Source organism: Vicugna pacos, chromosome 5, assembly GCF_048564905.1.
Source record: "Vicugna pacos chromosome 5, VicPac4, whole genome shotgun sequence".
Classification (NCBI taxonomy): Eukaryota; Metazoa; Chordata; class Mammalia; order Artiodactyla; family Camelidae; genus Vicugna; species Vicugna pacos.
In genome coordinates, this window is record NC_132991.1 from 29,652,548 (window position 1) to 29,675,943 (window position 23,396).

Sequence of the window (23,396 nt, forward strand, 5' to 3'; positions counted from 1 at the left end):
AAATAAAAGTACATTCACAAGTACATCACACATATTTTCATTTGCTTATATTCATGAAAGGATCAACTAAAAAAAAATACATAATTATTCCTTGAAAATGCAAAGGAAAACAATGTATGTATTAATAAGTCTCTACTGCTTGTTCATTGGTTTCTTTTGAAAAAGTGAGTGAAGCCAGGTCCAAATAAGAACATTTTCAAATCCGCATCTTCAAATCTGCCCAAGGAACTTCAACACAAATCCTTTTGACTTGATACAGTTTTGCCTATTCCCTTAGGAGTAATAAAGAACTCCCTTGGTAACTGACAAGTTCATAAAAGTTAAATGGCCACTTTATCTGGCCTAAGCACTAATAAGTTATTTATTGAATGTAGTTCTTTTTATATAAACACAGAGAGACTCAAGAGGTAAGAGACAACAGCAGGCATCCAGACACAGGGTTACCAAATGTATGACCTGGACTGAGTCCTATCAGGACTTGTCACCTTTCCTCTATCACAGTCTGTTAGGTCTGAGACAAACAAAAAGTGCTGTTGCCGCTTTCCCATGTGTGATTGTATAAAGGAGGTCAAGCTGTTTTCAGAAATATCAGCTGTAAATCACATAGGAAGCTTCAGAAATGAGTGTGCATGCTAACAAATGTGTGACTAAGAATTAACTGGCCCACATAACCCAGTATACTGAGGAAACGCCAGGATAACACAAAAGGGCAGGACCACTGCACACATTTGAGATCACCTTCAAGAATTTGACACATAATCCCAAAGCGATAACAAATTTTTACTGAACTATGCCCAGCACTATCCTGGGACAGAGTAATTAGGCAGAAGGTATGGTTCACTCCTTCAGAAAGACTGAAATCTATTAAGAAGACAAAGCTAAGAACTTGAAAAGTAACAAATGATAACTGAATGCAAAATGAAATAGGCAAGAACAGAAGACTTTAGAGGAGGAGATTAATGTGACCAAGAGGTTTTATAGAGAAGCTGGGACTTAAACTGGCAGCTGAGGAAGGATGGATAGGCCAAGTGTAAAATTAAGCCTACATCAGGTTAGTGGGACAGTGTGAATTAAGGCAGGCAAAAAGGAACAAGAAGGGTATATGAGGGAAGAACGAAAAGGGCAATCTGATCAAGGCAGCAGAAAATGATGTTAAGAAGGTGGTAGGAAAGAAGCTTGGAACATAGTTAACTTCAGACTATGAGTCTCTCTTCAATAACTCTATCTACACTTTTTGGGAGTCAACACACATGTTTACCAATTATAATTTCCTAGTGTGATAAATGCTACCAAATTTCATACTATACAATGACAGACAGAAATGAAATGTAAAATTTAATACTCTGGCAGTAAAGTTGTTTTTCTTATTAGATAGAAAAACAAATTGATGATGAACCATTCAAGGGAAGAAATACTATTTTATTCATCTCTGAATGGTTGATAAGGGTAAATAGTCAATAAACACTTTATGCAGAACAGCAAGCATTTTCCGGAACAGAAGCTGCATCTGCAGTCAGTGAGCATGGAACAGAAAATGTCGGCTGCCCTATTCAGAAACTGAAATTGAAGAGAGAACTGGTTACTCACTCAAAAAATTAACTCAAGCAGAAATAATCCCTCTGATTTTTAATTGTTCTAGACCTTTTCCTCTGAAGACACTCATTTTTATCAACAAACATAAAATTACATTGTCATATCTTCTGCTTTTTTACCATATAGCATAACATCTTTCAGGGTCAATAGAGATTTATCAATGACAATACTTTTTATTGTAGAATGTCAGAATGTTTGGATGTGTAATTTTTTAAAAACCAATCCCACACTGAAAGACATTTTACTCTCAAGTTTGTTGTTGTAAGTAACACTGTGAAGAATAATCTAAGAGCTAAATCTTTGCATGTATCCCTGTGTATTTAGTATGGGTCTGAAATCGCTGGGTTAAATGATATGGAATATTTTTAGGTTCATGCACCCCTAGCCACACCTAAGATAATACTGACCATTTTTCTTTTTAATCTTTTTCCATTTGATTGTTCACTAGCCATTAACATGCCTGCACTGAAACCAAAGTAATAGATGTACAAAAGGATAGTCAATGCTCTCCAAAATAAGACCAAAAAAACAGGATGAAACTACCACCATCATTTCATTTATTGCGACAGGGATTTACTTTTCATCTCTGTAGAAAATGTCCCATGAAACAAAGATTATAATCTTCAATGACCATAAAAAAATCTTACAGCTACTACTCCTGTATGCTAAAAGCAGATAAGTAAAGTAGTTTCTGTTCTTCTTGTGCTCTTCTGTACAGAACTCAATGAACAGAATCTAGAAGGGGATGATGATGGAACACTAAAGCCGTATCCCTTGACTGCTATTCACTATGGCTGCTCCCTCTGACCTCATACAGAAAGCTCTGAGGAGTAAGAGAAGGGGGCAAAACTAAGTTAAAAGCTCAAAACCCTAGACAATCTATTCCTCAGTGCTGCTATTTCTAAGGAAGAGTAGGATAGAAGAGATAATAAAATTAAAAGGACAACAGAAATACAAGGAAGAAAAATGAGAAGAGAAGGTGTGTACACTGGATTTAGCTCCATTTGAAAGTTTTACAAATACTAAGGGGTAGAGTATAGCTCAGAGGCAGAGTACATGCTTAGCATGCACAAGGTCCTGGGTTCAGTCCCCACCCAATACATTTATCAATCAATAAACCTAATTATCCCCCCCAAAAATCCAAAATACCATTAAGAAAAAAAGTTTTACAAATACTACTTCTTATTATGTAACAAGACAATGCTTGCCTAAGAGCCCTAATCTCATTTTGTGCTCTATTCAACTTTATTCTTCATTACTCATTATTCCTCAGCTCCAGGCCAAGTAAGAAAATGAAGACTGGCACCATAAGCACATGGGTCCAGCATTCTACTGTACTGCCATAAAAAAAAATTGCCACCAAAACTGAAAGTACCATTCTGCTATTAGTTTGTAAGATTTTTAGAAAGTGGGAAACAATTTCAAAAGATTGAACAATTCCACAAAAACTCCCTAGCTTAAAGTTCTGCCAAACACAAGTAAACAAAAGAAAACTATACTTGTTATTTCCTGCACAAAGAATCTCACCTATCAATCTCTTCAAGTTTTTCATCTATCATTGGACCCATCTGTTGGCAGATATCTGTAAACACAAAAATATTTTAAAGTCTTTTGAAGTCAGTTTCAAACATTTTTAACAATAGAGCACCAATATGTAACACCATGCAAAATACAAAGAAAATTAAGCTAATGCTAAAGAAAGGACTATAAAAGACCTAACTTTAATACTATTCAGCACCAATATTAATATCATGTGACCAAGGCAAAGTCAAAATCAGAACAGAAATCTCACCATGTTCTCTGGGAGTACTAAGCTAACAGACTGTGAAATTTGGAGTTATCTCAAAAATCTTAAAAATACCTAGAAAACTATTATTAGCTAAAGTAAAATGAACTTGAGTCACAGTATATAAAATATGTAATTATGTATAGTTGAATATGAACACTTTTCATTTATTTAAGCCATTTCAAAATTAATTTTGTATTTCTCCAAATGTAAACAATGATACAATGAATAGCACAATATTCTGTATCCTTTCTTCTATAAAAAAATTTAACAGCATTTATTCATTTATCACAGAGATTTTTCTTCCAGTGGATTTTTTAAAAATCATAAAAACATTTGCCTTAATTCCTTCAAACTTCTTGAAGACTAAAAAGACACATCAGCATGCATCAAATGACTACATTACAAAGTTAACAAAGATCATGTATAATTCTGACCTTTAAAATTATGATACAAGAGAATTAATAGAGGAATAAGAATTCTAACATTTTGACTCAATTAATTTAATATGCTGTTATTTCTAATTCTGTCCTTTTTGGGACTGCAAATTTCTTTAGTGTGCTTACACTAAAAAGCCAAGACTTCCTCGGTGAACAGGATAGGCAGATTTAATAGCAACACCTTCCAAGTAATATGTTTACTATTTTACTATACTAGTCTATTTCCCACCAGAGATTCTAATCTCTGTAAGCAATCCAAGGTGGAAGAAATTTAAGACATTATAAAATAGCTAAAACATTGAATGACATTAAAGTAATCCCTGATATTCACTTAGTACCTTCTAAGTCCAAGAGGTCTTGGGAGTCTGGTTTTGAATCTGTTGGGTCTATACTCTGCAGTACCTGCAGAGCTCTATCCATCTTATCCTAAAAAAGTAACAAGACACTTTACAAAGAGTTTTAATTTCAGTGAATATAAAAATTACTCTTTCCAAACATTCTAAAGAATAATACATTTTAAAAGTCTTGACAGTGTAACTATTAAACAAAAGAAGGACTCTACCTCATCTATATAAACAGCCTCAGGCTCTGATTTCTTAATTTCCTCCTCCTCCTCCTCATCAATTATATTCAATTTGTCCACAGCTGCTATGGAAACAAAGTAAACTTTTAAGTTCCTCAGCATTTACTTTGGTATTTTAGTCATTAATTTATAAGTAGTCTGTGATTACACATAAGAAAAAAATGGAAACCCTTTAAATAATTATCACATTTCATAAGCAGTATATATTATTACAAGTGTTCATTTATTCATGCCACAACTATCTATTTAGCCTTTACTTGCACCAGGCATTGTTTCAGGCATTGGAAATACACCAGTGAATAAAATGAACAAGAATCTTTGTCCTGATGGAACTTACATTCTAGTGGAACAAGTAAGCAATATTAATGGGAACTGTCATTACAGGCACTTTCCTGAAAACCGAGTGTTACCCACTAGGATGAATAAATATATAAGAGAATAGACAGCATATTATCTAGTTAGCTAATTTCAGAGTTTAATCTGAAAGTTTAATCTATGAACTCCTTCTACACTCTTTCCTTACAATATAAAAATTATTTTCTATATGTACAAAAAAGAAAAATAAACACTTGATTTCAACCCAACTTTCATAACAGTTAACCAAACACAAAATAAAAAAGCTTTTCATAAAGAGAAGGCTGAAAAATAACTTACAAACATACGTATCCAGAAAACTATTTAAATGCTCACTGGAGTACTACTATAATGTACTATATTTTAATAAAGTAAATTTTGATACAAATCAAATTATAATAAAAATCTATACAACCAAATAATTTTTAAGTCCCAACAGTGAGCCACTTATTTCAAATATTTGGCTAACTCTCAAATATGCCCTAAAGAACAGAGCTCAGCATAAGCATGTGGATTTACTGAAAACCCAGAATATTTTTTACTTTTAAAACTGCAGTTCAGTCTTTCCAGCCAAGGGGAAACTGCTATAGAATAGGATTCCCTGAGCATGGTCTATCATGTTACTAAAACTAGTGTCTCCAATTTTCATACCTACTTAAAGAGTCAGACTAGAGGAATAAAAAGTATACACAGTGGCAGAGTACTCAGTATTCATCTCTCTCAACTTCATTTTAACTGAATGCATCACTCTACCCAAATGAAGATGATGTTACACACAATGCATAGAGCTATCAGTTGAAGTTCTTTCTCTAGAACAATAAGGGTTATTAGCAGCGATGTCCAGCAGTGAGTCACTACAAGTACATTCTAATGGCAGACTGGCTAACTTTAGAATCCTGGCTCTGTTACCTACTAGCCACATAACCTCAGCCTCAGTTTCCTTATCTGTAAAATAGGGTAACTAAAGTACCTATTTCATACACTTGTGAGGCTTAAATGACATAGTGCAAGCAAAGGATTTTGCACAACATCTGATAAATGAGTGCTTAAACACCACTGAGTTTTTTTTATCCTCACCATAATTAGTATTATTATCAGTTGTTCTTTATACTCAGCTCGCCTCATCTCCCCACCTGCCTAGCAAATGGAAGCTTTCTCTGCATGGCTGGCAGCTGCTGAGGGGAACTGTCTATGGCTGCAAAACTGAGTGAAGTTCAGAAGATCTGAACTAGGAACCTAGTGTCTTGATTACATTACTTTGTTATTGTCCCAAGTTCCAAAGGATCGAATCAAGGTGAGGAAAAGTCTAAAATTTAGGAGTACTCCTAATCTCTGTAATCACACTCAGCACTTGTCAACAGGCCCCCCAACCCTCATTCTGCCATCTATCCACTTTAATACTATGCTTCAGTGACAAATAAAACAAATATTATTTGTACTGAACAGACATAAACTGCCCCTTAAACCATAATTAAGTTGATTTAAATATTTACATGGTCATCACAGCTTATTTTATACCTTATATGTATGTATGTGCATTAACTCAAAGAATTTAAAATATAATGATAAGAAAATAACTCTTCGAATTGACCTGGCATAAGTTAATCCCTTAATTTGGTTAAGAGGTAGGCTAAATTGTATTTACCTACAAATAAATGATTTAAAACAAGACTTAAATGCCAATCTACTTTATATTCCAAACTGAACCATAATATTCAAGTTTAACAAATTTTAATAGATTTAACCTTCCCTAAGATTTAACTTACCTGCCTCAGATTCCATGTTTAAATTAGTTGTTACAAAATTAGATGGAAAGAGTCCTACTCCTCTGTGATTTTCTCCTTTCCACCAATTGGCATCACTGAAAATACAGTACAAAAATATCATTTGTTACTCTACATTTCAGTACATTAGTGTCAAGAGTAATTAAGATAAAAATTTAATTTAGCTTACTTTGAAAATACTAGTTCAAATCCCATGATATTTAAAAGAAGCTCTTCTTAAACTTAAGAGATAGAAAAGCACAAATAAAACAAACATCCATACTTCCATACTTAAATTTCAAACCAATCAGCAACTGGTCAATTTGATTCTGGGATTTAAAAAATAATTATAGATAACACTGAAGTTTCCTTTACCAACATCCCCAAGTCCCAGACTCACATCCATCCTTCATACCACCACAACCGAGTTCGTATGTTGCCATCCTTCAAGTGTATTTTTTATTTGTTTACATACATCTACAGCCAACTCTATAGATATGAATGTTTATCATTATAGATCTTTAAATTTCATATATTAATACTTTCAGATCGTTTACTCCTTTTAATTAAAGACCCATCACATGAACATGGCATATTTGATTTATCCATTCCCGTACAGGTAGACATTTAGGTTATTTCCAGTCCTACAAAGATTGGGGTAATAATCATTCTAAATTTTAGGGCATACATGACAACAATTCTTCTAGGCTTAGTCATAGATATGGACTTCCTGGGCTACAGAACAAGCATTTTCCATTTTATTAGTATCGCCAAATATTCCCTAAAGTGGTTGTGGCAATTTACCATCCTCCTTTCCCTCACCAGCATGTCAGAATGTCATCTTTGCTCACACATGTGAACTGTCCAAGGAACACCTGGTATCACACAGGAGAAATCATCTCTCACTGCTGTGCTTATTTGCAATTCTGAGCACCCACATTGTTTGCTGGCCACCCAGATTGCCTCTTCTGTAAACTTCATATCGTCTGTCCATTTTTCTTTTTCCACTGGGCCATTTGTCTCTTTTCATGGAAAAGTAGGAGTTCTTTACATATTCTGAACGGCATTTGTCTACATTATGCAAATACCTTCTCTAGAACTGTCACTGTCTTTTAACATGTGTTAATGATTTCTTTTACTGTATGTTGTTTTCTGTTCCTGTAATTAAATTTAGCAACCTTTTATGGTTTACACTTAAAAAAAAATTCTCTATCCTTGAACTCCTAAATCTACTCTCCAATATATCTGTTTAATAGTTTCAAGTTTTCTTTTTTATCCCTCTCCCATGTTTAGCTCCTTAATTTATTTGGAATGAAATTTCATGTACTGTGTGAAACCGAATCAAATTTTACTTATACTGCTAAAAAAGTCACTTATCCCAGAAAATTTATTTAACAGAACAACATTTTTCTACTGATTCCTTATAGCCTGTCTTTCTAACAGCAAGCTGCTATCTGTTCATGAGCTTATTTCTGGATTCCATCCTGCTGCAATAGTCTATATATTTATTTACTACAGCTTGTTAATATGCCTTGATAATCTGGCAGGGAAAGTACCCTCTCTATGTTATCGTATACCTTCACATTTCCATATTAATTTTAAATTAAAATATTTTCAAGTTCTCTGAAAAAAAAGTCCTATTGGGCTTTTAATTGGAAATACACTGAATTTATGCATTAATAATGGAAAAATTAAATCTTTACAATGTAAAAGTTCCTTCACCATAAACATGGTATCTCTCCACTTACATTTGTATAAATATATATTTATAACTCTTTATATCTTTCAAAGAATTTATTATTTTTTCCATGGTCCTTACATATCTGTTAGGTTTATTTATTCCTAATTATTTTTAATTTTGTAACTGTTAAAAATGACTTTTTTTCTATTACATTTTCTAAATAGTTGTGATTAAAGCATACCACTTATACTGAGCTTGTATCCAACAACCTTGATCAACTTTTACCATTTTTAATAGTTTGATCATTGATTTTTTTGGACTTTGTAAATGGACAATCATAGGATCTGGAAATAATTTTGCCCATTCCTTTCTAAGAATATGATTTATTGAGCAGATATTCTTTTTTAATTTTATTTTTTATACAATTTTAAAAGGTTACACTCTATTTACAGTTACCACAAAATACTGGCTCTATTCTCTGTGTGGTACATCCCTGCAGCCTATCTTATACCCAATAGTTAGTACTTTCCACTCTCCTATCCCGATGTTTCCCCTCTGTCTCCTTCCCTGCCGGTAACCACTAGTCTGTTCTCTTTATCTGTGAGTCTGAGTAGGCATTCTTTTTTTTTTTTTTTTAACTGAAGTATAGTTGAATCACAATGTTGTGTTAATTTCTGGTGTACGGCAAAGTGATTCAGTTATACACACATATACATATTCTTTTTCAGATTTTTTCCATTGTAGTTTATTACAAGATATTGAATATAGTTCCCTGTGCTATATAGTATGACCTAATTGTTTATTTGTTTTATATAAAGTAGTGTGTATGCGTCAATCCCAAACTCCTAATTTATCCCTCTCCCACCCCTTTGGTAATCATAAATTTGTTTTCTATGTCTATGAGTCATTTCTATTTTGTAAATGAGTTTATTCCTATCGTTTAAAAAATTTTTACATATAAGTGATATATGATATTTGCCTTTCTCTTTCTGACCTATTTCACTTAGTATGATAATCTCTAGGTCCATCCATGTTGTTGCAAATGACATTATTTCATTCTTTCTTATGGCTGAGTAGTATTCCAGTGTGTGTGTGTGTATACACACACATACATACCACACTTTCTTTATTCAATCATCTGTCAATGAAAATTTCGGTTGCTTTCATGCCTTGGCTACTGTAAATAGTGCTGCTATGAACACTGGAGTGTATGTATCTTTTTGAATTAGAGTCTTCTCTTGATATATGCCCAGGAGTAGAACTGCTGGATCATATGGTGAGTCTATTTTTAGTTTTTTAAGGAACATCTATACTGTTCTCCATAGTGGCTGCACCAATTCACATTCCCATCAACAGTGTAGGAGGGTTCCTTTTTCCCCATGCTCTAGCATTTATTATTTGTAGACTTGTTGATGATGGCCAGTCTGACCAGTGTGAGGTGATACCTCATTGTATTTTTAATTTGCATGTCTCTAATGATTAGGGATGTTGAGCATCTTTTCATGTGCCTGTTGGCCATCTGTGTATCTTCTTTGGAGAAATGTCTGTTTAGGTTTTCTGCCCATTTTTTGATTGGGCTGTTTGCTGTTTTAATATTGAGCTGTATGAGGTGTCTGTGTATTTTGGAAATTAAGCCCTTGTCAGTTGCATCATTTACAAATATTTTCTCCCATTCTGTAAGTTGTCTTTTCATTTTGTTTATGGTTTCCTTCGCTGTGCAAAGCTCTTAAGTCTAATTAGGTCCCATTTGTTTATTTTTTGCTTTTATTTCCATTATTCTAGGAGACAGATCCAAAAAAAATCACTGTGATTTATTTCAAAGACTGTTCTGTCTATGCTTTCCTCTAGGAATTTTATAGTATTTGATTTCACATTTAGGTCTTTAATCCATTTGGAGTTTATTCTTCTACATGATGTTAGAGAATGTTTTAATTTCATTCTTTTATATGTAGCTGTCAGGTTCTCCCATGAGCAGGCATTCTTTAAAGATGAAACTTCAGGATGATTTAACTTCTATGAATCTGAACCATCATTTCATTTAAAAAGTACTAAAAATAAATAAAAGAGCTAAATAGCACCCAAATTCTTAAAATGAGAAAATAACTGATATATTGACATGGCACGTTTTAAGTTGAACTTTCTATTTTAAAAAGGAAAATTGAACTTTAAGGAATTTCTTTAGGGTAACATTTAATTAATGTATTTTATTTATTTATTTATTTTCTTTTGTTGATGTACAATATTATATAAGTTTCTGGTGTTCAATAGTGATTCATAGTTTTAAAGGTTATATTCCATTTATAGTTATAAAATATTGGCTATATTCCATGTTGTACTATATATCCTTTATTTTATACATAGTAGCTTGTACCTATTAATCCTCTGCCCCTATTTTGCCCCTCCCCCACTCCCTCTCCTCACTGGTAACCACTAGTTTGTTCAAAGGTTAGAGGAGTTTTTATATAAAGGCAGAGAACCCAAGTCTGTGAAATGGTGAAACTGATACATAGATTGTATTTGAATCTATCAACAATTTTATGCATAGCTTTCCTTAGTGGTCCCACTAATTAATGTAGGACAATCTCCCTCCCAACCACTACTGCAAACTCTTTGATGAAGCATAAAAGTAGGCAAAACAACCGAATGCCATATTGAAGCACGATGACTCCTTCTCAGCCCTAACCCAGCTTTAACATTCTCCACTGACAACCAGTTGATTCCACGGAATGTTAATGGCACAAAATATTGTTCAATTTAAAATTCCTAAATTAAGGTAATTCAGCATTGTAATTTTATATAAACTGATAATTAAGGAAAAAATTAAATGCTACCTTTATATGTAGAGCTTTTTCTATTAAAAGAATAAATCACAGCTGAATGAAAAATGATGTAAGTGCAAGAGACATAAACTTTACCTTCAACAAATTGATTATTTAACTAACATTTATGAAAGCCAACCAAAGAGAGGACAGGGACAACAGGCTAAGCACTGAAGTTACAAAGGTAATTAAGACACAGATTCTTCCTTCAAGAAATTTAAAATCTAGTGCACTATTTTTCAACCCTCCCCTAGCACCTAAGAACACGCTACGTTGCATTACCTTCTAAGATTTGTTTTCTCCTACCACCCAGGGAGGTGCTGACCTCCTTCAGAATCAACTCATCTAACAGGTGAGTTATGTAAAGAAGTACTTAGGATCCAGTATAAAAACCACTATCCCTTATGTTCAGGGAGAGAAGCAGCATAGTTCTATGGGGAACTAAAGGCAGAGGAGGGTTGAAAGGCTTCTCAGAGGATAGAAAATCTGCCATGGGTTTTCATGGTTAAGTAGACACTTGCCAGGAGGGAAAGGAAATTAGAGCTGTGGAAATAAAAATTACATTTGCCCTGCTGCCATTACGGACAAGTAAGAAAATGAAAGTACCAAGAAACAAAAAACTTTACACATTCAGATAACAAAAAAACAAAGCTGTCCTGTCTCATTTTAAGTCTCAAAATAAATGAAAACCAGAACCTCTTCTTTAAGCTACTGACTTAACTAAAACAACTTATTTGCTGACTTTTGCAATGACAATGGCTAAGGATAACTGATGCCCTTTATAGACATGATAATGTGAGCAAAGTACTATTTCTACCACACACATATAGATAGTAAACCTGGAAACCTTGGTAATCTTGTGGGGATCTTTTCCTCAAAATACCTGTTTTATTTTTAAATTTAGGAAGCTAATCCTATTAAAGCCTGGACTCCCTTGCAAGCTTTCCTGTAAGTCAAGTTCCTTTTCTTTTCTAAATGTGTTTGCCTCTTTTGACAGGGCTTTCTGGGCAGAAAGAAGCAAATGTACAATGCCACAGAGGTATGGCATTCTGGAACTTCAAGAATTTCACTTGATTATTCTAAATGGTACATACAGGAACAAACAAGAAGTGGTGAAATAAAGCTAAAAACGTAGAAAGTGAAAAAAAATTTTGGTATACTCTGTTAATAAGAAATATGTGCCTTTCTATCAGCTCTGTGTTTCTTAAATTGAAGAACTTCAAGTTCCATATGTCAAATTTTAAATTTTGTACTTTCATTTCCACAACAATATAAAAACAATGGATACAGTCATGTTCTGGATCATCTAGATGACTTTCTTTTAACCTAAGACTGCCATTTAACTTTAGTACCCATGTTTGCATTTGTGTTTAAAATCTTGCCAGTGATAACCAATCACCTGCAATGACAATCTTTAACCTATATGTGTTGATGAGCACATTTATGGCAATTTTAAGACCAGGGTCTCCTAACATCAAAATGACAGCAAACAACCTACATATTCCATCATATTCATGTTAGGTTCTCTTAGCAGTTACACAGAAAAAAAGTTCTCTTTTGCAGTGGTAAATCTCAGCTGAAAATAAGTTTTGTATGAGTAAGTTATTTAATGAATTTGTGCTTTAAATAGACATCAGTGAAAAAGACACGTGCACCCTTTACTCACTACGAGCCTACAGACCATAACAGACATATAATAACACATGAACACCAAATGATATCAAGGTATATGGTTATGTATGAAGAATTTACAACAATCACAAAAGAAAAAAATCAGAGAACTGAGTTACCACAGCACCAAGTAGTACAGACCTGCTGAAGATAAATGATGAAGTACCTGCACCACTGGTCAGAGCAGTATTGACCCTGAGAGCAGCAATTTACTTTGGAAAATTTTCTTATTATATAAAAGTAACACTCAAAATTTGCCTCTTAGAATAAAAACTACTCATTTTGTAGTTTGTTTCTATTTATTTTATAAAAATCCTTAATTTTATAGTTATACAAGAGTTATCAGAAGTGTAAACCTAAGTTCTTCTATAAATATTCTAACTAAAACTGCACTCAGAAGCCTGACATTTCAGTCAGTGTTCAGACCTCACACTACCTCTTCATCTTCCTATCTATTTACTCTCCTTCAGGAATTATGTGTCCCACACCAAATGGTTATTTAAAGAAAAAAATCTCTTAAAGAAAAAAATGATCATTTTCTAAGTGAACATGGTGTTATTGTGTTATCTTGACTGTGTAAGAGACCTTCAATTTCTTGCTCTCAATTTCTTGCAAAAATGTTCCTGTTCTGTCAAAATCAATCAAAGTTCACCTGAAAAGGACCCCCTGGATAAGCCTTCTTTCCTAGATGCCTGTACCAGGTGTCACTGCTCTCTTCTGGACCCCCAACATTGCCTCTTTCATGGCATTCACAATCTGCATCCCACATAATTACCTGTAAAGTAATTTTAACTTCCTTACTTTATTCTAAGTTTTATGAAGAAAACTGTATCCTCATTCATTTTTTATTATAAACATAGCATATTACATAACATTTTCTCAATAAATACTTACTGTAGCGAAGTAAAATCATTTTGTGTATCTACCCATTTAAAAATATGCTAGGCTAATGTATCCTTACTAAGTTATTTATCATAGATACCAAATACACTTGCAATCTCTGTCCACAGCAACAAGCTGTTAGGTCTCACTCTTTCTAAATTTCATTGATTTCTTTTAAAAGCAAAGTAAAATAGAATTAGGCCCAATATAGACAGATCTATTCTTTATTACAACTTTAAATGATAGAGAAGTTGTGAGGGAGAGGTGTTAGCAGATTAAGGATTGGGGAGGAGCCGAGCATAGTTTCTGGTTGCTTTGATCAAAGGTAATACAGTTGTATCTCTTCCTAAAGTTTTTTTTTTTGCCAGTAATTTTGGTAAATACAACTCCCAATGTAAATGCATTCAGAAGACTGAATATTTCTGTATTTCCCAATTGTGATAATAAATCATATTATTTAATACATTTTTAAACCAAGGTATAGAGAATATTTTACTACCAAATTTAACAAAAGAATAAGAAACTCACATTACCCAGTCTAACAAATTTTAGAAAAAAATAACTAAGGTAGAAAAAGTTCTATTATGATGTAAATACACCAAAGTCAAAAACTGAATATCCAGCATTCTAAATTAAGGATATTATACTTAATAAATTAAAAATATTCCAGAAATAAAGATTTAAAACATACCTGTCATCCAAAACAATAATAATTTCACCATGTTTAAAGGTGAGTTCATTGTCCTCAACGGCTTCAAAATCATATAAAGCTCTCACTTTCCTTGCAACTTTATTATTTAACTGAATTTCTGAAGATGGATATAAGGATTTTGTTTCTGTGTGCTGCTGCTTCTGCTCTTGTAATGATAATTCAATAGCTAGTTTGAAAAATTAAAATGCAAAAAACAAGACAGCCAGAATTAATGCTGATTTTTTAAAAAGTTAAAAAGAAATGTTATATAATGTAATATTTAATAAGAATAAATCAAGTGAATATTTTATTTTTCCAGTTAAATTCTAAACAGCTTTCTTGGGGGGAAGAAGGGGCAGGGCAGAGAATCATTTCATTTTTTAAAATAAAGTTTTTGCTCATTCCCTATTATCACAGTCTGTCATATACAGCAGCTATTATTTTTATAGCAAACAGATTGTGACATTATAATATGGGTAGCTTTCCATATAGGACAAGCCATGAACATATTTCTGTGCTTGACTCATAACTCTGGCATTAAAGAAAAGTGAAATGTAATCTCTCTAAAGGTAGGGCATTAAATACATATTACTGACAAGGATTATGCACTCAATTAATCTTATGTCAACTGTTTCCCTTACTTTTCAGACCCTAATAGTTTTTAGATTTATGGTAAAATACTATAAGTAAACCCTGTTTTATTATAATTTTTATTTCAATAAATTGTACTGGCAAGGATGTTTTAAGCAACACTAAATTACCCATGCTTGATCCTTTCTTTACCTTTAGCTATGTCCTCATCTTCTTTGTTTTTGTTCGATGATGTACCATTCTTGGCAGCAGCTGAGACAGTCTGTAAATGTATGAATAAAGTGAACACAACTACCCTTTCAAAGCAAACACAAGCTTTGTAATTAATTGCACATGCTAATTAAAAAGAAATTGATATAACTAATGAGTTTCACTTAAAAGTAAAGGTCTTTATGATAATTTTAAGTAGCTGTTTTCAAATACTAAAATAAAACATCAGAATTTTCAAGAAAACATTATAAACTCACAAAGGGCACAAACTGGCTTACATTTTGCATAAATCTTAGTATATGACATAGAACTTAGCATACAGAAAGTACTTAAATATGAATCTTTCCTGACTGCACTTCCTGATCTCAGTGGTCCAAGGTTTCTTATTCAGTGAGAGGTGCTATACTGCTTCGGGTGGAGACTCCCCAAGAAATAGCAGCAAGAAGCCATGATAATTACTGAAGAGAAGAGGAGGGAGGACGCAGACAACGGGTGCAGCTCTAGGAATACACATTAAGCCCCCTTCTGCTACTCATTGTGTCTGAATGGTGGTGGCTCTTCAGGCACAGCAGAGGACTAAGGAAGGTCATGTTTAAATTTAAAGGCATGGAAGACAGAGGTGTCCAGGATTCTGAACCATCAACCATTTCTTTAACAGAGATTTTTGAGAATGACCTGCAGAAAGGACAGAGCAGGAAAATGCTAGCTTCTTAATACTTTTAAGATTTTCATCTCAAAATTCTACTTTGAACCCTAAGGCCTAGTAAGCTATAAAGGTTCTTTTTGTTTCTTCAGTCTATAGTCTAAATAAATAAATAAATACACACACACACACACACACACACACACATATACACACATATAGTATTCCTCTTAGTCTCTTCCCTTAGCCCATATCCTAACGTTAATTGGAAAACACGAGGCACTGAGAGCAAAACCCAAGATACAGTGTTTTTCTCCCACAGACTTAAACAACTTACTCTGTGACTCATTATCCCTGCCTCCACACTGTCCTACTAAAGCAATCCCCTCTGTCCCCAAAGAAATTTTATGTCTTATAGTTTCACTATAAGTGGAATTGGTTCATGTCATTCTTCCCTTGATGACCTCCTACTCCTCTCTACGTATTGAAATACATTCCAGTCTAAAACTTCTACTCTTCATCATCCTGGTCTGTAGTTACCTCTCCCTCCTGGTTTCTAGGCTTTGTACCCCTCATCCATATTCGTCACTTATAATTTAGTTATTTTCACACATATTTAGCTACCTTTCAAATTGACTATAAATTTCTTGAACATAAGGGCTCTCTCACACATCTATGCCTTTTGCATGACTCTAGACTTACAGTAGCATTAAACAGAATATGGCTGATTCACTTTTCAAAGTTCTCATTTGTAGAAGTAATTCACTCAACAATTACAATGTCTCCTAAATACAAGGCACTATGCTAGACAGACACTTGTAGAGTAGAGGTAGGTAATGATTATTAAGATAGACCATGCCCAACTTTTGCATAAGGTATATACCGTCAAAAATACTATAAGGTCAACCATGAGTCTGAATGAATCTCTCACCTGAGAACCTGATGAAGGAAAAGTAATTCCTTCTTCTTTCATAGATTTAATAGTTGCAGATATTAGACTAAATTGAGGGTCCTTCTGAAATTCTTCTGACCACTCCACCATTAACGATTTCAGTTTTTCACATACTTTAGGATGAGCCTTTTAAAGAAAAGGCAAAGAAAAAAAATGGTCAAAATAAGTACCTGAATTATTTAACAAAGAGAATTATCACCAAAATTCTCTTTAATTATATGAACATCAACAAAAGTCCACCAATCCTTAGCCTAGATGAGCAGTTGATAAATGCCTATTTACATTTTAAAATATAGTTGTTTCTTGGAAAACTATCCCTTTTAAACATCAATTTTTACATCTTATATAATGATAAATCTTTTACATTCAGAGGTTATTTCTTTTATGTTTTCTTAATATTCTCAATATTAGATTAAGCTTGTTATATCAACCGAACTAAAATTCCGAGATTTTGCCACTAATAGCACAAGAATAGTGCTTCAGAGCTTCTATCACAAACAAATCAATAACCACAACCCTATCATGAAGACCGTCCCCACCCTGCTCTAAAATAAAGGACCTCTTTGCTCATCATCTCTAATGGGAGTCAGGACAGAATGGCGGTCAGTTTGGACTCTGGAGTCACAGAAATCTGGATCTGAACCTCAGCTATGCCACTTGTAGTAGCTGTGTAACCTTGGACAAGTTATGTAACTTCTAAGCCTCAGTTTCTGCATCTATAAAATAGGAATGACAAGTCGATCTACTTCTAAGGGTTGTTAAGAGCATTAGACAAGATAGCATATATAAAATGCTTAAAGCAGTGACTGCTTATTAACCCTCAGTAAAGATTAGCTATTATCACTTATATATGCTATATATAATTAAAATAACACAGTATATGTATTTTTTAATGACTTAAATTTCTTCTCTTTTAAAAATTTACCTTATTTTTTATCACAGCACGTACTTCTGTTGCAAAATCACGGGAACATACTTCTAAATGAAATACCTTTCCACAGTTTGCCACACAAGCTCCAAGAAGCTATTAATTAAAATAAAAATCAATATACAAATGTTGAGATATTATCTTACTTTACTGAAACAAATACACGTTTAAAATTTGAACCGAATAATAATGGGACTTTCACTTACAGTTAACGCCTGTAGAGCAACATGAGGAACCTTATGATTTACCCTTTTCATTATGGCTTTAAGGCAATCTTTTGCTCTAAAGAAAAAAATGAAGAAGGTTAAATATTTATTCAGAATTTCAAGTCAAGCCTTAAAAAGATAAGGTATTCTACTACCGAATAACTTTAAATTTAAGAGTAAAATCCTGCAAACTTCACTTCATTAGGGGAATAAATCTATAAAATGATCTTACACAGTCTTTTGCTTGCAGATATGTAGAACTTTAAAAAAGCAAACAAAATACCAACAACAGCAACAAAAAAACTTGTTGTAAAGGTTGTAAATTCCCAAATCAAGAGCCAAACAATTTCAAAAAAGATCAGTCAACCCAAGAGAACAGTATCATATAAATCACCTTTTCATTTCTTCAAGCTATACTTAGCTTTCAGACAGCAAATTCTTATCTTGGGGAAAAAGAAACTAGCAAGATATATACTCTTAAAACATTTAAGTATAAAAATGCATGAATGCACTTTGAAAGGCTGTTATGTTAAAACAAATACTTTCATCAGCCTTCTAAACTTCTGGAGTATAATTAATTTAGCTTGATTGTCCCATTCTATCCCCAAAGCACCCTATTTATATTCACTTTTTTCGTTATGATGTTATTACATTTACCTATTCATTATTGACAGGTGTTTTCAGTATATTATGTATTATATTATTATATTTATCTACTCCATTATTAAACATGTCTAAGTCATAAGGGAATTCCCTAAATAATTAAGTCTATTCATTGTTAACACATGTCCCTATTATAGCAAAGCTTTAAGTATGCATGTTAACATTTCAAGTTTTCAGTTAATTTTTTTCCATTTGTTTTTTAGGATAGGGTTATTTACATAAATCTAGCCACCAGCATATCTTTACTCCAAAAGGAAATAGTAAAAATCCCATTTTTCTTTCAAAGTTACATCAGGTAAAGAGCCACAGATTATTAGGCTCCTAGACATTCACTGGGCATGACTGGGCATCTTACCCATTAGGAGTGCTTCCAACTTTGTCACATATGTCCATAATAAGACTCCAGTCTTCTGTAGTGTTGTACTCATTTGTGGCCTTTTCTGTAAGAGACAATCATACACAAAAATTAGCATGTCTTACATAAGAACAAATACCAAGAAAGACATAAAACCAGCAAAAGAAATGCAACCAGTTACACACAGGAGAACTCCTATAAGACTTATTTGACTTCTTGGCAGAAACTCTGCAGGCCAGAAGAATGTGGTACAATATTTTCAAAGTGATGAAAGGAAAAAACCCTGCAAACAAGAATAATCTACCCAGCAAAGGTATCACTCAGATTTGAAGGAAAAAATACTTTCACAAACAAGCAAAAATAAAAGAGCTCTGCACCACTAAAGTAGCTTTATAAGAAATGTTAAAGGGACTTCTCTAAGCAGAAAAGGCCACAACTAGAAATATGAAAATTATGAAAGGAGAAACCTTACTGGTAAAGGCAGACATACAAAATAGATAGAAGATTAACTGCTTATAAAGGCAGTAGGAAGGTTAAAAGACAAAAGTAGTAAATTCATCTATACCTACAAGAGTAACTAAGGGATACAAAAAAAATATTGTAAAATATGACATAAAAAATTAAACATGTGTAGGGAAGTGCAGAGTGGTTAGAATGTTTTTGAACTTCAGAAATCATTAGCTTAAAATAACCATATGTGTGTGTGTATGTGCTGTTTTTTATAAACCTCATTCTAACCACAAACCAGAAACCTACAATAGATACACATACCAAAAAGAGAAAGGAATCCAAATATAACACTAAAGATGATCATCAAATCATAAAGGAAGAGAGCAAGAGAAAAAGGAACAAAAAACTACAGTAACAACCAGAAACAATTCACAAAATAGCAGTAAGTACATATCTATCAATAATTAAACGTAAACGGACTAAATGCCCCAATCAAAAGACATAGGGTGGCAGAATAAAAAAATAAGACTCATTTATATGCTGCATACAAGCAACTCACTTCAGGTCCAAAGAGACACACAGACTGAAAGTGAGGGGGTGGAAAAAGGTATTCTGTGCAAATAGAGACAAAAAGAAAACTAGGGTAGTGATACTTAGACAAAATAGACTTTAAAACAAAGACTGTAACGAGACAAAAAAGGACATTGCTTAATGCTAGAGGGATCAATCCAACAAGAAGATACAACAATCGTTAAAGTATGCACACAACATACAAGCACTTAAATACATAAAGCAAATATTAACAAACACAAAGGGAGAAACTAACAGTAATATAATAATAGTAAAGGACTTTATCACCCCACTTACATCAATGGACAGATCATCCAGACAGAAAATCAATAAAGGAACTGGCCTAAATGACATAGTAGAGCAGATGGAATAGATATATAGAGAACATTTCACCCAAAAACAGCAGAATACACATTCTTTTCAAGTGCACATGGAACATTCTCCAGGAGAGATCACATGCTAGGGCATCAAACAACTCTCAGTCAGTTTAAGAAGAATGAAATCATACAAGTATCTTCTGTGACCAAAATGGCATGAGACTAAAAATTAAGTACAAGACAAAAAAAAAAAAAAAACCAAAGAACACAAATTTAAAATCCATTTGCAATAAAAAGGCTCAATAAAGTGGGTATAGAGGAGACATACCTCAATGTAATAAAGGCCATATGTGACAAACCCAGAGCAAACATTATACTCAAAGATGCCCACTCTTGTCACTTTCATTGAACACAGTATTAGAAGTCCTACCCACAACAATCAGACAAGAAAAAGAAATAAAAGGAATCCAAACTGGAAAGGAAGAAGTAAGACTGTCACTTTTTGCACATAGCATATTATTTGTTATATTTCTATACACTAACAGCAAACTATCAGGAAGAGAAATTAAGAAAAGAATGCCATTTACAACTGCATCAAAAGGAATAAAAATCCTAGGAATAAATTAGGCCAAGGAGGTAGAAGATTTGTATTGAGAAAATTGTAAGACGCTGATGAGAGAAACTGAAGATAACACAAATAGAAAGATATCCCATGCTCTTGGGTTAGAAAAATTAATATTGTTAATTTAAAAATTTAAAAGGTAAATTTTTAAAAAGCATGATCAAACTATAATGACTTAATTATGTAACATTCTTACTCTAACTTTTACAATTTCAATATCAAGACAGAAAATACAATTTTTCTTTACTAGTATAGATGGGTAATGATATAAAATGATTACTTTAAAAAAATTTATGTCTTTTCCCCTTTTAATAAATATATCCTATAATTTCAAATACAGCCGAACCTAAGTACTAAATACATATAAGCTTATCACTGTGATACACAGGAAGAATGGTAGGAATCTAGAGTAGTGTTTTTTTTTTTAAGGCAAGGAATAATAAAAAGAAGCCAAAAAATAAACAGGCTTTTGCAAACATACTTTGCAAGTAGGAAAAGAAAAATACCAAATCTAGTTGACCTCAATTAAATGCTGTAATACACTTTCAAAAACCATGCAAATTGCCTAACACAATTTAAAGATAAAAGGCAATTATTACGAAATATGTGATGAAATGACAAGTCAGAGTTTTTAGGAAAGTAATGTATTTTTGCCTATCCTAAGTTCTAAACTCAAGCACTAAGCTATGTAGGTGGAAACATATCCACTCAGTCCAGCTTCTTCCCTTGTACAAAGATGACTAATTCTTCTATAGGGAAACTCAGACTAGGCTGTATTTTTCAGAGATTTAAAATGTATAACTATTTCTTAATTACATAGCTAATAATTCCAGTGAATTCAAAAGTACAGAAATAAAAAAAAGAGAAAAAAATCTTCTAATTCTACCAACCTCTTGGAAAACTATGATGCATATTTTTCCAGACTTTCTTCTATACATGTATATGAAAAAAAATCTTGATTTATTTAGTTTTACACGTATTTTTATTAAGATTGTAAGTATGAAGTGTCCAAAGAAAGCACCGCAAAACTGATAACCACTTCCCTGCCAAGTTATGAACAAGTTGAGAATACAAAGAGTAAAATATCACTGTCTTTACTAATAGAAGCTCTAGATGTGCTGGACAAATGGGCTTGCAAATAGTTAACCCCAGAGGTGGACCTGTATTAGCATTAAGACCTCTCCCTGCAGGGGCTCACACCTGCACAACTTATTCCATGGAGAAGTAGATAAGAAATCACTCAATGGTGTGGAAAGACTAGCTAGCTCCTACACTGACAAAAGGCATCAGTAGGGCCAATTACTTCCAAATTTATCAATCAGATAAGTCCTTACACCAGGGATAGAATGAATAAAGATGCAGGCACAGACTCGGGTGACACTAATAGAACTCCCTACTCAGGAAAGAAATCTCAGAGGTAGAGAAAAAGTACTTTCCAATAATACTATGATCATACTAAGTGTATTCTTTCCTAACCTGTATTTCCATTTATCCTAATGTGGAAATAAATATATGCTCCAGGTTCATAAATATGTATCTATACCAACTTTTTAAATAGTTGCATGATATACCACTATATACAGAGTGGCCACAAAGTGAGCTCGTGAGATGTTATCAGCAAATTGTAGTTTTACATCCATCAAGTACTCAGCCTCTCTTCTTTGTTACACTTACTGGTATCATTCATATTGACGTCCCACAGAGAATAAATACAAAATAATTAGAAGAGGTCAGGATTTCATGCATAGGCCTTTCTGTTAGATGTGTCACAGTATAAGCACTTAATTTTGTCTATTCTCTGTCTCTGCCAGTGTTACCCTCCTTTCCCCCAACCCTCAGAAGGAACTTAGGCTCCTTATGGCAGAAATTTGGTGGGGGTTATTTTGTTCACTATTATTTCCAGGACAGAAGTCCGTTTTAGGTATACATAACAGATGCTGAGTAAATATTTGTTCAATGAATGAATGAATGATGTTGGTTGCTCCTTCATACCCTGCTACCCTAGTACAATGGCTGTAAGATGGGAAACAATAGCAGAGCTTCTGAGTATTAGAACTCTAACAGCTTTTATGATGCTTAATATGGCCCTAAGAAGTCTGTGCAAACTTTTGGACCAGCCAAAAACTTCACCGCTGAGCGGATGAATATCCAAGGGGCTGCAGAGGATCAAACTTCAATAGCAACACCATGTGGCAACAAAAGGCAATAGCACTCAGGAGCTTAAGAGGGAGGTTCTAGTTCTCTGCTTGTTTACTAAAGAGGAATGACAATACCTCTGGGAGTCTCAAGTGGGAGGCAGGGTGAGTGGGGAAGGGACTGCCTCAAGAGGGAAGCAAAGGTCTTCCTGTACAGTGATACGTAGATGACTAACTTTATACCTTGAGTCTGAAGAGCAAATCACACATATTACATATGACTTGCCAGTTTCATGCTCAACTTTTCTCTCTGCTTATGATGGGGTTTTGTTTTTGTTGTATAGGCTGATCACTCTTTTTTTTTAGTATCATTTTGCATTGTTTTAACTACCTGAGATTAAATATTCACCCATATATTTTTCTACATATAGTTTTTATTTTATAGGTATATCTTTAGTCTTTTTGGAATTTCATTTGGCACGTGGTGTGAG

The 23,396-nt window shown here is 33.4% G+C and overlaps 1 protein-coding gene and 1 long non-coding RNA gene across 3 annotated transcripts in view; one reads left to right on the top strand and one right to left on the bottom strand.

Moving 5' to 3' along the window:
- The window catches only part of STAM2 (signal transducing adaptor molecule 2), a 39,188-nt gene that overhangs the window by 4,990 nt on the left and 10,802 nt on the right, over positions 1–23,396 (bottom strand). Inside the window, exons 2-11 of one of the 2 annotated variants that reach the window (XM_006196164.4) lie at positions 18,812–18,896; positions 17,794–17,869; positions 17,585–17,683; positions 16,639–16,785; positions 15,047–15,116; positions 14,264–14,450; positions 6,523–6,617; positions 4,382–4,464; positions 4,158–4,245; positions 3,121–3,175 (exon numbers count right to left, since the gene is read on the bottom strand). In XM_006196164.4, the coding sequence (XP_006196226.1) occupies positions 3,121–3,175; positions 4,158–4,245; positions 4,382–4,464; positions 6,523–6,617; positions 14,264–14,450; positions 15,047–15,116; positions 16,639–16,785; positions 17,585–17,683; positions 17,794–17,869; positions 18,812–18,896 (985 nt within the window). Of the gene's footprint in view, positions 1–3,120; positions 3,176–4,157; positions 4,246–4,381; positions 4,468–6,522; positions 6,618–14,263; positions 14,451–15,046; positions 15,117–16,638; positions 16,786–17,584; positions 17,684–17,793; positions 17,870–18,811; positions 18,897–23,396 lie in introns of both variants that reach the window. The other variant, XM_006196163.4, reaches the window with a different exon arrangement.
- LOC140696365 (uncharacterized) lies at positions 2,414–12,168 on the top strand. Its single transcript, XR_012072583.1, has 2 exons — positions 2,414–2,572; positions 12,017–12,168. It is a non-coding gene; the product is annotated as an uncharacterized lncRNA (long non-coding RNA).